The sequence below is a fragment of the Canis aureus genome, chromosome 20 (genome assembly GCF_053574225.1).
Source record: "Canis aureus isolate CA01 chromosome 20, VMU_Caureus_v.1.0, whole genome shotgun sequence".
Classification (NCBI taxonomy): Eukaryota; Metazoa; Chordata; class Mammalia; order Carnivora; family Canidae; genus Canis; species Canis aureus.
In genome coordinates, this window is record NC_135630.1 from 40,086,782 (window position 1) to 40,101,519 (window position 14,738).

The window sequence follows — 14,738 nt, forward strand, 5'->3', positions numbered from 1 at the left end:
ATAATAACTCTTTAAGGCAAGTACTAGCTATTTCTCATCTATATACATTCAATATATGTGTTAGTTTTGTAAGAAATGAGAGTGAAGTATATATTTGGCATCAACAGGTGGAAGATCAAATAATGTTACAGGTTTTAGAATATATGTGTCTTTTGGGAAACAAACTTACTTCTGACCATCTCAAAAGTATATGAATCCACAAAATAAATGATGGATATAAAGATTTTTCAGAAAGTGAACATTTTAGTTGGAATTTTATGAAATAGTCTGGGTGAGAATTTTATCTCTCATGTGGAATATCTGGAAACTTAATCATGCATCTTATAATTATTTTATACCAATGAATTAACATGGTACAGGTGGAAAAGTCTACATTCTAGAAATTATTATAAATTTAACTGGAAGAAAAAATATCTAAGAATTTCGTTGTAGTGAAGTCTCCATTGATTCTGGTCAGCATTTTTGATAATTTTCCAATAAAAAAATTAATCAATGGGCTATGCAACAAGATAGAATTAAGTAATAAAAAGAGCAGCTTTTTGATCCAAAAAAGAAAGAAATAAAACTTGGGTTCCAACCCTAATTTTATCCTGCTCAAAATCTTAGAGATAATATACATGACCTATTTTAGTCACAATTTCCTTGTGTTAAATGAAGACAATGATATTCATCTTGCATGGTTTCTGTAAGGTTTAAAGGTCATATCTCCACATCCTTAAAATTATGTCCCTTATCCAATAAATAATTATTTTAAGATGCTCAATAATCAAATGTTAAAGAGAAACACTGAAAAAGTAACATGAAAATCAATTATTAGGCATTATCTGGGAAGATTATTAGGAAATGAGAACTGCACCTCACATTTTTCTAAGTGGGAAACTACACGGCAGAGAAATTAATTTATTCAAAGACTGAATTTAAACACATTATAAACTTTCAAATCATTTATATCTCCCTCATTCCCTATCTTGATTGATTCATTCCCAGTGATTAACTCAGGGTTGATTGATTTGTTTGACATTCATTCATTTACTCATTCATTCTGTCAATATTTCCTGAACATAAATAATGTTTCTGTCAGTGTTAAGGCAAAATAATACAAAAGGAGTTCTTATAAACAAGGAATTTATAGTTAATAGGAGAGATAGCAAAGCAAATATTATAATCTGGTGTGGTTATATAACAGAGGTGTGCATATAATTTGAGGAAATACATTTGTAAGTATTAAGGGAAAGTTTTCCAGCAGGTTAAAAAAAAAAAAGTACTGAAAGACTAAAAAAACACATAAAAAAACACAGAGGAATGATCTAGAAATTGGTATTTTCTTCATTAAAGCAGTTTTTAATTTATTTTTCATTTTATGTTTTTTAAATATCTAGAAACTGAATCTCTACTAGGAGGTAGGTGGAATCCGATTAAATCAAGAGAGCTACATTTTCAGATATGGATCACACAAAGTTCACTTTAGCATCAGAGTGGAATTAACATTAAAAGATGATAGAGCAACAAACTTCAGAAAAGAAGTGTAGGTAGAGAGCAGAGTGGCAGATTGGAGTTGACTTATCCAGATATGGTGTCTACCTGTACAGGGCTTCAGAAGAAGAGTGTGGGCTCCTGGACAACCCCACTGGTTCAAAGATGAAGGCAAGATACTGAAGTCCCATGAACATGATGTTATTAAAATTGTAAACAATATCCATATTGTTTGTTGAAAGGAAAGTATGTTCATGAGAACAAGTAATGATATTATCTTGATTGTTGGACATGAGTGGCTGGATAATTTCTCTCACTACATATGTACCAATTAATTATATCCTGCTATTTAACAATATAGAAAAGAGCTGACAAACAGTTCACTTCCATCTAGAAGACCAAGTTGTAGTACTTTGATATGCATGACATTGAATGAATTCTGATATTATCCAGATAAAAATGAATCATGATCTCCAGTTAGAATAACTTAGTGGAAAAACTAATAGTGATCATATTCATATGTCTTCATGGTTGTAGCAAACAACCTTTCATTTTTAATAATACTACATCTGTCTGGATTGTGTCCTACCATGTTCTAGCCATTTAGGTTCATATGTATTTATCAAATAAACACCTGTAACTGTAGGCTATTTCCCACATAATCTGTAGTCTTGGATCATAAAAGAAAGATTAGTAAGTTTTTATAGGGTTTCTCTATGTATGCCAGGCAATATGAAGACACACTTAACAAATCTAAAAAAGAATCATAGATTTCAAGATGCTTGCACTCTTTTTATCTCTCCACAGCCATTGGCATAACTTCTTGCACACGAAAGCAACATGAAAGTGTGTTATACTAAATCACATATATGAGTAGAAAATAAGAATAACAAAAAAACAATTCAAGGTGATAAATGCTGAAATGGATATAGATACATTTAATACAAAGATGAATATAGACTACTGGGTACTTCAGGGCTCCCTCTAATGTTAGACTAGAGAAAGACAATTAGCTATCTGAAGGGAGAATAGAGTAGGAAAGAAAAAGGAGGTCATGACCCCATAGAGACTACAGTAAATGGAGGCCACTGGGATTTATCTGTAATAGTAATGCTTCGCAGATTTTCTATTACAGTAAAATATTCTGTTGCCATTGATTCACTTTTACTTTGAAGATCACAAAATTAGGTTTGGGTTTCAGAAAATGTGGCCACAGAGAGGTCCTCAGAAGACTATTTCTTCTGAGGTTCCTTAAAGATTTAGTAGAAAGGGGATTCCAGATTGTCAGAGGCTACTTTCTTCAAGGCCAATCTTCCTTCCAGCTACTCAGGTATTTGCTGCAGCCTGTCTCCAACTGAAAAATTCATCATAGAATTTCCTGGATGTAAATCTATCTGTATAGGTGAAGAAAGGACTTACATAGTCTGTCAGGTAAGTTGAACATGAAAGTCTGTCAGGTACTAGATAGACTGCACAGAATAGCAAAAAAGTAGTGACACCAAAATCACTAAATCATCTCAGCCTCATTAAAATAATAGTCACTTTATTATTTCTAATTGTCCATTTAGAAAAAAAATTCAATTATACTTTCTTTTTACAGTGGGGATTCCACTTGTCACTGAAAACATGTCTAATTTTAAGAGAGAAAAAACAGACCTTTAAATTATAAGCAACCTATAAAAACAAACAAAAAGCTATTTTCACCCACATAGATTTACAACCATAAATATATAAATATTTCAGAAATGAAAACAGCTTAAAACACTAGACCACTTTATTTAAAAATAAAGTAAAAAAAATCCTCAATCTGGCATAGTAAGTCATATTCTGCAAAACTTCTGAGAATTTACCTCTGAAAACAAGAAGTTTGGATAAATTAATATTTGCTCTAAGCAGCATATACAAATAAAATACTTTCATTTTTCCCTTTATCAACCAAAAGAATAGCAAAGAAAATTCTATAGGATTGATTAGATTATCTGCTTTCATAATGAATGTCTGTTATATAACTATAGGTGCTAAATTATACATTACATGTTTCTATTGATAATTTAGAAAATATTTTTTATTTTTAATTGTATATTATGTGAAAAACAGCTTTCAAAGAAAATAATGGCTACTAGGTCATCTTTATCCATAATTTTTTTCATAATTATTTTAGTGGTCTTTGACATTTTTATTTTATTTAACTTTTTCATTTTAATTGTAATATAGTTAACATACAGTGTTATACTAGTTTCAGTTGTATGATATAATGCTTCAACAATTCTATACATTACTCTGTGCTCATTATGATAAGTGCACTCTTTAATTCCCATCCCTTATTTCACTCATACCCTCACCTGTCTATTTCCCTTCTGGTTACCATCAGTTCTCTATAGTTAAGGGTCTATTTCGTGGTTTCTCTCCCTCCCTTCCTCCCCCACTTTGTTTTGTTTCTTAAATTCCACATGAGTGAAATCATATGGTATTTGTCATTCTCTGATTGAGTTATTTCACTTAGCATTGTCCTCTCTAGTTCTATCCAAGTTGTTGCAAATGGCAAAATTCCATTTTTTTATGGCTCAATAATATCACATTGTATACCATCGTATACCATATCTTTATCCATTCCTTTATTATTGGAAACTTGGGCTGCTTCCATAATTTGGCTGTTGTAAATAATACTGCAATAAACATAGAAGTGTATATAGCCTTTCAAATTAGCATTTTGTATTCTTTGGGTAAGTACCCAACGGTGTGATTACAGATCAGAAAGTAATTTTGTTTTTAGTTTTTTGAAGAACCTCCATACTGCTTTCCAGAGTGGCTGCAACAGGTTGCATTCCCATCAACATGCATGAGGATTCCATTCTCTCCACATCTTTGCTAACACGTTTCTTGTGTTGTTGATTTTAGCCATCTGACAAGTGTGAGATGTTATTGCTGTTTTGATTTACACTTCCTTAATGATGAGTGATGTTGAGCATCTTTTCATGTATCTGTTGGCCATCTGCATTTCTTCTTTGCAGAAATATCTGTTCATGTCTTCTGCCCAATTTTTAATTGGGTTATTTGTTTTTGGAGTGTTGACTTGTATCAGTTTTTTATGTATTTTGAATACTATATCAGACCTGGCATATGCAAATATCTTTTCCCATTCCATAGGTTGTCTTTTAGTTTTGCTGATTATTTCCTTCATTGTGCAGTTTGTTTTTTTTTAATGTAGTCCCAATAATTCATTTGCTGCTTTTTTTCCCTTGCCCCAGGAAGGAGATCTAACTAGAAAAATATTGCTATGGCCTACATAAGAGAAATTGCTGCCTATGCTCTATTTTAGGATTTTTATGGTTTCAAGTCTCACATTTAGGTCTTTAATCTACTTTGAATTTATTTTTGTGTCTGATATAAGAAAGTAGCTATCCAGTTTTCTCAATACCACTTGTTGAAGAGATTATCTTTTTCCCATTACATATCCTTGCCTCCTTTGTTGAAGATTAATTGACCATATAGTTTTGGGCTTATTTCTGGGTTTTCTGTTCTGTTCTATTTATCTCAGTCTATTTTTGTGCCAGTATAACACTCATTTGATTATTACAGATTTGTAATAAAACTTGAGGTTGGAATTGTGATGCCTCTAGTTTTGCTTTTTCTTTTTCAATGTGGTTTTGCCTATTCAGGGACTTTTGTTATTCCATACAAATTTTAGGATTATTTGTTCTAGTTCTGTGACAAATGCTATTGGTATTTTGATATGGATTTCATTAAATCTGTAGATTGGTTTGGGTAGTATGGACATTTTAACAATATTTGTTCTTCCAATCCATGAGCATGGAATATCTTTCTATTTGTTTGTTTTCAATTTCTTTTATCAATGATTTAATACTTTTCAGAGTATAGGTCTTTCACCTCCTTAATTAAGTTTATGCCTAGGTATTATTTTTGGTGCAATTGTAAATAGGATTGCTTTCTTAATTTCTCTTTCTGTTGCTTCATTATTGTACAGAAAAGCAATGGATTTCTGTACATTGATTTTGTATCTTAACATTACTGAATTTGTGTATTCGTAGTTTTTTGGTGGAGTCTTTTGAGTTTTCTGTATATAGTACCATGTCATTGCAAATAGAGGAAAGTTTTACTTCTTTGTCAAATTGGATGATTTTATTAGTTTTTCTTATCTGATTGCTGTGGTTAGGATTTCTAGTACTATGTTAATAAAAATAGTGAAAGTGGACATCCTTGACTTGTTCCTTATCTTAGTGGAGGGCTCTCAGTTTTTTATTGTTAAGTATAATTTTAGCTGTGGATTTTTCATATATGGCCTTTAATATGTTCCCTTTAAACGTACTTTTTTTTTAAATATCTTATTTATTTATTCATGAGAAACACAGGAGAGAGAGAGAGAGGCAGAGACACAGGCAGAGGGAGAAGCAGGCTCCATGCAGGAAGCCCGATGTGGGACTCAATCCTAGGACTTCAGGATCACGCCCTGAGCTAAAGGCAGATGCTTAACTGCTGAGCCACCCAGGCATCCCTATCCTTGCTCTTGATGTGATATATAATGTTGATTGATTTGCCAATGTTGAACTATGGTTGCTTCCTGGGAATAAATCCTACTTGATTTTGATGAATGAATTTTTTTTTAAATTTTTATTTATTTATGATAGTCACACACAGAGAGAGAGAGAGAGAGAGAGAGAGAGAGGCAGAGACACAGGCAGAGGGAGAAGCAGGCTCCATGCACCGGGAGCCCGACGTGGGATTTGATCCCAGGTCTCCAGGATTGCGCCCTGGGCCAAAGGCAGGCGCTAAACTGCTGTGCCACCCAGGGATCCCCAGTGAATGAATTTTTTAATGTATTGTTGGACTCAATTTACTGATATTTTGTTGAGGTTTTTTGGTATTTATTTTCATCAGAGATATTAGCCTATAATTCTCTCTCTTGCGTGCGCTCTCTCTCTGTAGTGTCTTTTGGTATCAGGGTAATGCACTCTTCATATAATGAATTTGGAAGTTTTCCTTCCTTTTAGTTTGGAATAGTTTGAGGAGAAAAGGTATTAACTTTTCCTTAATTGTTTAGTAGAATTCACCTGTGAAGCCATCTGGTCTTAAGTTTTTGTCTGCTGGGAATGTTTTGATTACTGATTCAATTTCATTGCTGATAATTGGTCTGTTAAATTTCTAGTTCTTCTTCAATTTTAATTTTAATAAATTATATGTGTCTAGGAATTGATCAATTTCTTCTAGGTTGTCCAATTTGTTGACATATATTTTTTCATTGTATTCTTATAATCCTTTTTATTTCTATGGTTTTAGTTGTGATGGGTGCATAAATATTTACAATTGTTAATATCTTCCTGTTGCTTGTCCCCTGAAGGATTCTCTATCTCTTGTTACAGTCTTTGTTTTAAAATATTTTGTTTAATATAAATATTGCTACCCTGGCATTCTTTTCACACCTGTTTACATGATAAATGCTTCCTTGTTCCTTTACTTTCAATCTGCATGTATCTTTAGGTCTAAAATGAGTCTCTTGTATGCAGCATATAGATCTTGTTTTTTCATCTATTTTGTCACCCTTTGTCTTTTGATTGGAATATCCCATTTTCATTCAATTACCTATTGGTAATTACTGATAGGTAGGTACCTATTGTCTTTTTTTTTTAACTTATTTTATGGTTGTTTTTGTAATTTTTCTCTGTTCCTTTCATCCCTTGCTCTTTTCTCTCACAATAAGTTGATTTTCTTTAGTGATATACATGGATTATTCACTTTATTATTTCAAAGCACGTCACTAGTTTGTGATTTGTGGTTACCATTTGGTTTTATATAACATCTTCTGTGCATAGCAGTGTATATAAGTTTGAACTCATTCTTTACAACTTTCCTTCTAGGAATATGGTGTCATATTTTATATCTTTTTATTTTGTGAATTCCTTGACTGATTTTTAAAAATACACTTATTTTTCCTGCTTTTGTGCTTTCTACTTTCCTTACTCTAGCTTATGGTCTTTCCTTTACACTCAAAGAACCCCCTATAACATTTCTTGCAGGGCTCATTTAGTGGTCATGAGTTCCTTTAACTTTTGTCTGTCTGGAAAATTCTCTCTCTCCTTCTATTCTGAAGGATAGCCTTGCTGGATACAGTATTCTTGGCTGCAGATTTTTCCCTTTCAGCATTTCGAATAGATCATGTCAGTCCCGCTGGCTTGCGAGGTTTCTACTAAAAAATCATTTGATAGCCTTATGTGTTTTTTTTGTGTGTAACTGCTTTCTTCTGCTTTTAAAATTCTCTATCACTTCATTTCCCTACTTAATTAATGTGTATCTTGGTGTGCACCTCCTTGGGTGGATTTTTTGGAGGATGATCTCTGTGCCTAGGTTACCTGGATTTGTTTCCTTTCCCAGATTTGGGAGATTTACAACTATTATTTTTTCAAATAAACTTTCTGCCCACTTTTTTTCTTTTGATGCTACAATGCAAATGTTATTACACTTGATGGTATCACTGAGTTCTCTATTTTCATTTTGGTTTTATACATATATGTTATATGTATATATATACACAGATATATATATACACACACACTTGTATATAACGTGTATATATATATATTTTTTTTCTTCCCCCTATCTTCTCAGCTTGATTACTTTCTATGTCTTCTCTCCTCCAGGACACCAGTCCAATCTTCTGCTTCACCTACTGTTTATTACATATAGTGTATTTTTAAATTAATTTATTGTGCTGCTAATCTTAATTTTTTTTTAATCTCATTAACTGTCTCACTGATGTTCTCTACCCTCTTCTTAAGTCTAGTAAGTACCTTTATGATCATTACTTTAAAATCCCTAACAGGCATATTTATCTCCATTTTGTTTTGGTCTTTTGCTGTGATTTTGTTTTATTCTTTTATTTGGGGCATATTCTGCTGTTTCATTTTTTCTTCCTGTGTAGGTTTCTATGTGTTAGGGGAGATAACCACATCTGTACTTGGCAACTAATGGTCTTATGAAGAAGAGGTCCTGTAGTTTCTTTCTGTGCAGTATCCTCTTTTACCAGAACCCACAGTTTCAGGCGTGTCTCCTCTATCTTATGTATGTACCCTGCTGTTGTGACTGAACTGCTTTTTCCTTCAGTCCAGTTGTCTGCAATAGCTTTCTTTGACTGTTGTGGGCAGTTTTTACTCCCTAGGGTGTCAGTGGGCCACAATGGGCTTGAGTTGAGTTAGACCAGGCATTGGCCAGAGATGTAGCAGCACCAAATTGCAGGGCACTTCCCTGGTTGTCCCCTGAGAAGCTTTCATTGCACAGTGCGGTCTGCAAACAGACTAGTTTTCTGCCTCCAGCCTACTACTGGTTCTCTGACTGGTGTATGTTTATTTTTCCTCCCTCAGGCATGAGTCACTTTGAAGTGGTGCTGGCTACTCTAGGGGCTGCTTTCACACTGCCAGGGTGCAGCATCTTGAATGGGCTCTGGTCAAGAGTATATTGGAGAGGGTGGATCCACTGAAGCATAGCATAGGGAGGGCAGGGTGGCAGTGCTAGCAAGTTTTGAGTGCTGCTGTTTTTCTTTAAGAGGGGCCCTGTACCTCCCAGACTGAGATGGTGTCTGAAGCAGTAGATCCATGGAAGCTGATAATTTTAACTATTAAAAATACCAGTGCTAATAATAACTATGTTTATGGTTACAATTTATTAAGCAATGAGTGCAAGCATTTATGATCTACCAAACACTATGGTGACACATTTTTAAATATCCCAAGTTATCATTTGCAGTTTATTTATAAGGAAGCTGAAGCTTAGGGACACCTGGGTGGCTCAGTGGTTGAATGCCTGCCTTTGGCCCAGGGCATGATCCTGGAGTCTCGGGATCAAGTCCTACATTGAGCTCCCTGCATGGAGCCTGCTTCTGCTTCTCTCTCTGCCTATATGTCTGCCATTCATTTCTCTCTCTCTCTCTCTCTGTCTCATGAATAAATAATCTTTTTTTAAAATGAAGCTGAAACTTAGAAAAATTATGCAATGTATTGGTAAATCTTTGAGCTGAGATTTGAACCCAAGCATACCTGACTCCTACACCAGTTCTTTTACTCTATTATCCTGCCTATAAAAAAGACCTGACTATCCCTTTTCTAACAAGAGAAATTGTCTTGTACTAATCTATATTTCTTCTTACAAACTAAAAATCACCCATAATAAAACTCATATCAGATGCCAAGTCGGTTACTTTCTCTGACTCAAGGTTAGAGAGAATCTGTAATTCCTGTCTACGTTTCACCCTAAAGTGTGACTACTATGGAACCAGTGGATAGGCAAGTGATAATAATTGCCTACATAGCCATCTACATAATTGAGGCATGCTTCATGAAAGAATGCCTAGTGTAGGGTTCCTTTACCTGAGAACCATATCCCCTTACCCCCGAGTGAATAAACAGAACAGCCTCTTCTCCCAAATGGTGGCATGACTGAGACAAAATATAGAGTTAAGAATTTTTTCTTTTTTTGTCTCATTTTAATGCCTTAAGTATTGTCCTCAATAAATTACACATATACTTCAAATAGGGATTGAAGAAAAGTAGGTAGAAGAGAGGAGACAGAAGAAGGAATTATAAAAGAGCAAATAAGAACTTTCTTAAGGGAGTCAGCAAGAACTTTCAGGGCCTTCTGGTTATTAGGGACAAAGGAGAATGGTCTGGGCATGAGAAACTAGAAGTCAAGGCATCATCAGCCTAAGATGGACAATGGAATGTGGAGAAATATTAAGTATAATAATTCTGTATTTAGTTGCTTAAAATTAAGTGATAAATTGTTTCTATTTATTAAAGACTCCAAATACAATCTATGTAAAAATAATGAACTATAATAAAAATAATTAAAACAATCATATATGCATGGCATTGTACACGTTATACTCCATTTAATCTAAAAAGTAGACTTAAAACATGGACTGTCTTATAATGCGTTTTATATTTGGAGAAACTGAGCCTTATATGAGGTTAAGCAACTTGCTCAAGGACACAGCTAATAAATGACAAAACTGGAATTCATATCCAGGAAGTTTGATTTCATAGGCTGAACACTTATCCTCTATATTCACTTAGACAAGTTATGCTATTTTCGTTTCTCTTCCTAATAAGGTTCTGATATAATTGTAAACAATTTTAGGCATTGCCATAGAAATATATGTTGGCTGGGTTCTTTTTTTTTTAAAGATGTTTATTTATTTGAGAGAGTGAGAGAGAGAGAGAGCACAAGATGTGGGGAGGAGAAGAGGGAGAGGGAGAAGTAGGCCCACTGAGCAGGGAGCCCGATGCCGGGCTTAATCCCAGGACTCCAGGAACATGACCTGAGCCAAAGACAGACACTCAACTGAATGAGCCACCCAGGCACCCCTGGCTAGGTTCTTAATAATGAAAATAACTAATAACTCTCAGGAATAAAATGCTACATCAATATCAAATAGCCATTAGATGTTAGGGACCTCTGTGCCCAGTACTATTTCAAAGTATGATCTCCGAAAGTGAATGAATTCAATTCCAAAGTCAATTCTATGTTGGAGAAAACCACAAGTCCAGTTTTCTGAGCATGGGAGGTGCTTCCTGCTGACCATGAATCCAGGAAGAAAAACCAGCAGGAGTGATAGAATAACTAGTGGTTTCCGCAATGGAAATAAATGTTTCCTCAGTGTTGCATAAGCAACTGATAAAAAGCATGGAGCCTAACTGTGAAAACATAGATGTACCTTACATTATCTTAAGTGAAATAGGCCAGTCACAAAAAGTCAAATACTGCATGATTCCACTCTTACAAGACATCTAAGATAATCAAACTCCTAGAAGCAGAGAGTAGAATGGTGTTTACCAGGGGAGGGGGAAACAGGAAGTTGGGATTCAATGGGTATAAAGTTTTAGTTATGTAAAATGAGTAAGTTCTAGAGATCTGCTATGCAACACTGTGCCTGTAGTTAACAATACTTTATTGTACATTTAAGATTTGTCCAAAGAGTAGAATATTAAGTATTTTTGCAACAATAAAAAATTGCTTTTATGAATTCAGCATAACTTTGATATGACAAATATATTGCAAAGAAAGAAAATAATAGACCAAGATTATATGTGAAAACCAAACAAAAATAAGAGTAGGGTTTGGTAACTGCTTAAACAGACATCCATAAGCCAAACTACATGTGACATTCTTCCCGGTAGTTAACACTGAGTTCACCTTAGGAGGGTAAGAAGTACAAATTACACATCCTTCCATGTTGATTAGTGCTGGGGTCCTTGATGAGCTCATACCACTGACAGGTGCCCCACTTAACTACATATATAGGACTTCTGTTTTTTACTCAGAATGCTGTCATGTGAGGCATAAGAAAAATTATAAAGCCTTTAGATTCCTTCATTTCAAAAGCAAATGAAATACTTACATTATTAACAGAAGAGCATACTGGTTTCGGTCCGTAAAATCTTTGGGAAAGGACAACTGTAAAGGAAGTTCTTTTAAAGAAAGAGCAGAATATTAAAGATGGAGAGTCATTTACATGTAAAACTGTAAGATGCAGAGAATGTTGTTCTTAAATAACATAGCATGCACAAAACTTTACCATAGTCGTCAATATGAAGCATTTTAATTTCTGACTTTATTATCTTCTTCTTCAGGATAGCTTCCTTCAGCATGGAATTGCCTTCCAGTATAAAATACTCTATAAATCAAAAAAAGTTAATTTAAATAACTACTATGTGTTGATCAGGAATCAGTGCAACACAACAAATAATCATCCAGTAATTATCATTTGGCAAGCACTGTGTTAGGCACTGATTAAACTCTCATAATTTCCCTCCTGGCTGGATTATTACAACAGTTTTCTAACTGAGCTTTCTTATTCCGGTGAAATGTTCTTTACTTTCCCTATACTTGAAATTAGCATTTACATTTTCAAAATGTAAATCTGATAATGTTACTACTCTGCTTAAGAACATTTAAAAGAACACAAAATTTTCTGTCACCTAGTGAGATGACACTGGGATTCCAATACAAAATTATGAGGCATGTAAAAAAATCAGGAAAATATTACCCATGATTAGTACAAAATGTAATCAACAGAAATAATACAAGTGATATAATTGATTGACTATACCTTTGAAAAAGAGAATATGATTATATCTCATGTGTTTATTGAGTTAAAAAATAAGCATGAGATATTGAGATATATGAATGAATTTTTTTAAAAAGACACAAGTTAAAATACTAAAATTTAAAACCTGTAAAACCTAGTGTTCATAAAAACTAAGATTTAAGATAAAAAATTCTAGGCATTAGCGCAAATTTAGGTACTATAGAAGAAATAATAAATGAATTTGTAAATACAGCAATAGCATTACAAAATAAAAAAACAAGTTGACAAAACATGAACATCAGTAATTTGCTGGATTTTGATTGATGTACTAAATCTATAAATTATTAGGGAGACATAGTGAAAAATAGCCCTATAATCCATTAGTATGTATGTATATCCATTGAGTTTTTAATATCTCTCAATTTTGGAGGAAAACAATGTCTTTCAACATTAAGACATTAAGTATGATATCAATTGTATTTTTATAGATTCTATTCATTTAATTAAGGAATTTCTATTCTATTCTTGCTATTATTTATTTTTATTTTTCAAATTTATCAAATGCTTTCTTCTGAATACTCTGAGTTAATAGTAAAATAAAGTGAATTGCATTGATTGCTGAATGTTGCAGCAATCATGGATTCTTCAGGTAAACCCCATGTACTTATATTATCCCTTTTTAATTTTTTTTTAAATTTTTATTTATTTATGATAGTCACACAGAGAGAGAGAGAGAGAGGCAGAGACACAGACAGAGGGAGAAGCAGGCTCCATGCACCAGGAGCCCAACGTGGGATTTGATCCCGGATCTCTAGGATCACGCCCTGGGCCAAAGGCAGGCGCTAAACCACTGCGCCACCCAGGGATCCCTATATTATCCCTTTTTAAATTGGCATATTTGTTAGTCTTTAGTGAACTTTGTATCATACTCACTAGGAAAAAAAAATTTAAAAATTTTTAAAAATATTTTTTTTATTCATGAGAGACACAGGCAGAGGGAGAAGCAGGCTCCATGCAGGGAGCCCGACATGGGACTCAATCCCCGGTCTCCAGGATCACACCCTGGGCTGAAGGTGGCGCTAAACTGCTGAGCCACTGGGGCTGCCCAGAATTTTATTTTTTTAAGCAGTTGCTACACCCAGCATGGGGCTCAAACAACCCTGAGATCAAGAGTAGCACACTCCACCAACTGAGCCAACCAGGCATGCACCACCCCCTTTGTTGTTTTCGTCCTTGTAATATGGATTTCGTTCTGGAATGCTGGCCTTATATTTTTTGAGAGTTTGTGTAAGCTTGGTATAAATATATCGAATATTGCACAGAATTCACCAGTGAAGCTAACTGGAATTTTCTCTGTGGAAGAATATTGAGAATTTTTTCGTAGATAAGGAGATATTTATATAGTGTATTTCTTCCAGATTGTTTAGCAATGAATGTCTTTTAAGAAACTTTCCCACTTCATCTAAAATGTGAGATTCATCGCCTTAAAATCATTTATAGTATTCCATTACTATCATTCTAATGTGTGTAGGATCCATTATTAACATCATGTATTTCATTAATGAAATAGTGATAGTATATGTTTTCTTTGATGATTCTATATAGAACTTTATAAATTTTATTGATTTTTTAAATTTTCTAAAAAATTTATTGATCTTAAAAAAATCTGTTTTTATACATTTTTTCTACTGCTAGTACATTTCCTTTACCATTTATTTCCACTCTTTATTATTATTTCCTCTCTTCAACTTAATTTGCTCTTTTTCTAGCTACTTAAGGTAGAAGTTTAGATGATTGATTTTATAGTTTTCCTTCTTTATTAAGCAAGAATTTACAGCTATAAGTTTCTGTCTTGTCAGGTATCTCCAAACTTGAATTAGTTATATTTTCATTTTTCTGTGGCTCAAAGTATTTTCCTAAATTATTCTTTGATCTATGTCTTATTTAGAAATGCAAATCTGATAGTAAAGCATTCTCAGCATTTTTTCTGTATTCTTTATTTTTCCTTCACTTTCGAAGGCTGTTTTCCAAGATCATTTATTCCAGGTTGAGGATTATGTTTTCTTTTCCATCATCATTTGATTAACTAACTTTAATTCCAGTATACTTAATATACAGTGTTAGTTGCAGGCATGCAATACAGTGATTCAGCAATTCTATACATTACTCA

The 14,738-nt window shown here is 33.7% G+C and overlaps 1 protein-coding gene and 1 long non-coding RNA gene across 10 annotated transcripts in view; one reads left to right on the forward strand and one right to left on the reverse strand.

Moving 5' to 3' along the window:
- LOC144291733 (uncharacterized) overlaps window positions 1–14,738 on the forward strand; it is a 167,109-nt gene that overhangs the window by 36,377 nt on the left and 115,994 nt on the right. The gene's annotated exons all lie outside the window — the stretch shown is intronic.
- The window catches only part of DPP10 (dipeptidyl peptidase like 10), a 1,281,550-nt gene that overhangs the window by 28,068 nt on the left and 1,238,744 nt on the right, over window positions 1–14,738 (reverse strand). For all 5 annotated transcript variants that reach the window (XM_077861455.1, XM_077861454.1, XM_077861453.1 and 2 more), the window contains 2 exons: window positions 12,056–12,154; window positions 11,879–11,948 (listed from right to left, as the gene is read on the reverse strand). In XM_077861455.1, coding sequence (XP_077717581.1) covers window positions 11,879–11,948; window positions 12,056–12,154 — 169 coding nt within the window. The remainder of the gene's footprint in view (window positions 1–11,878; window positions 11,949–12,055; window positions 12,155–14,738) is intronic.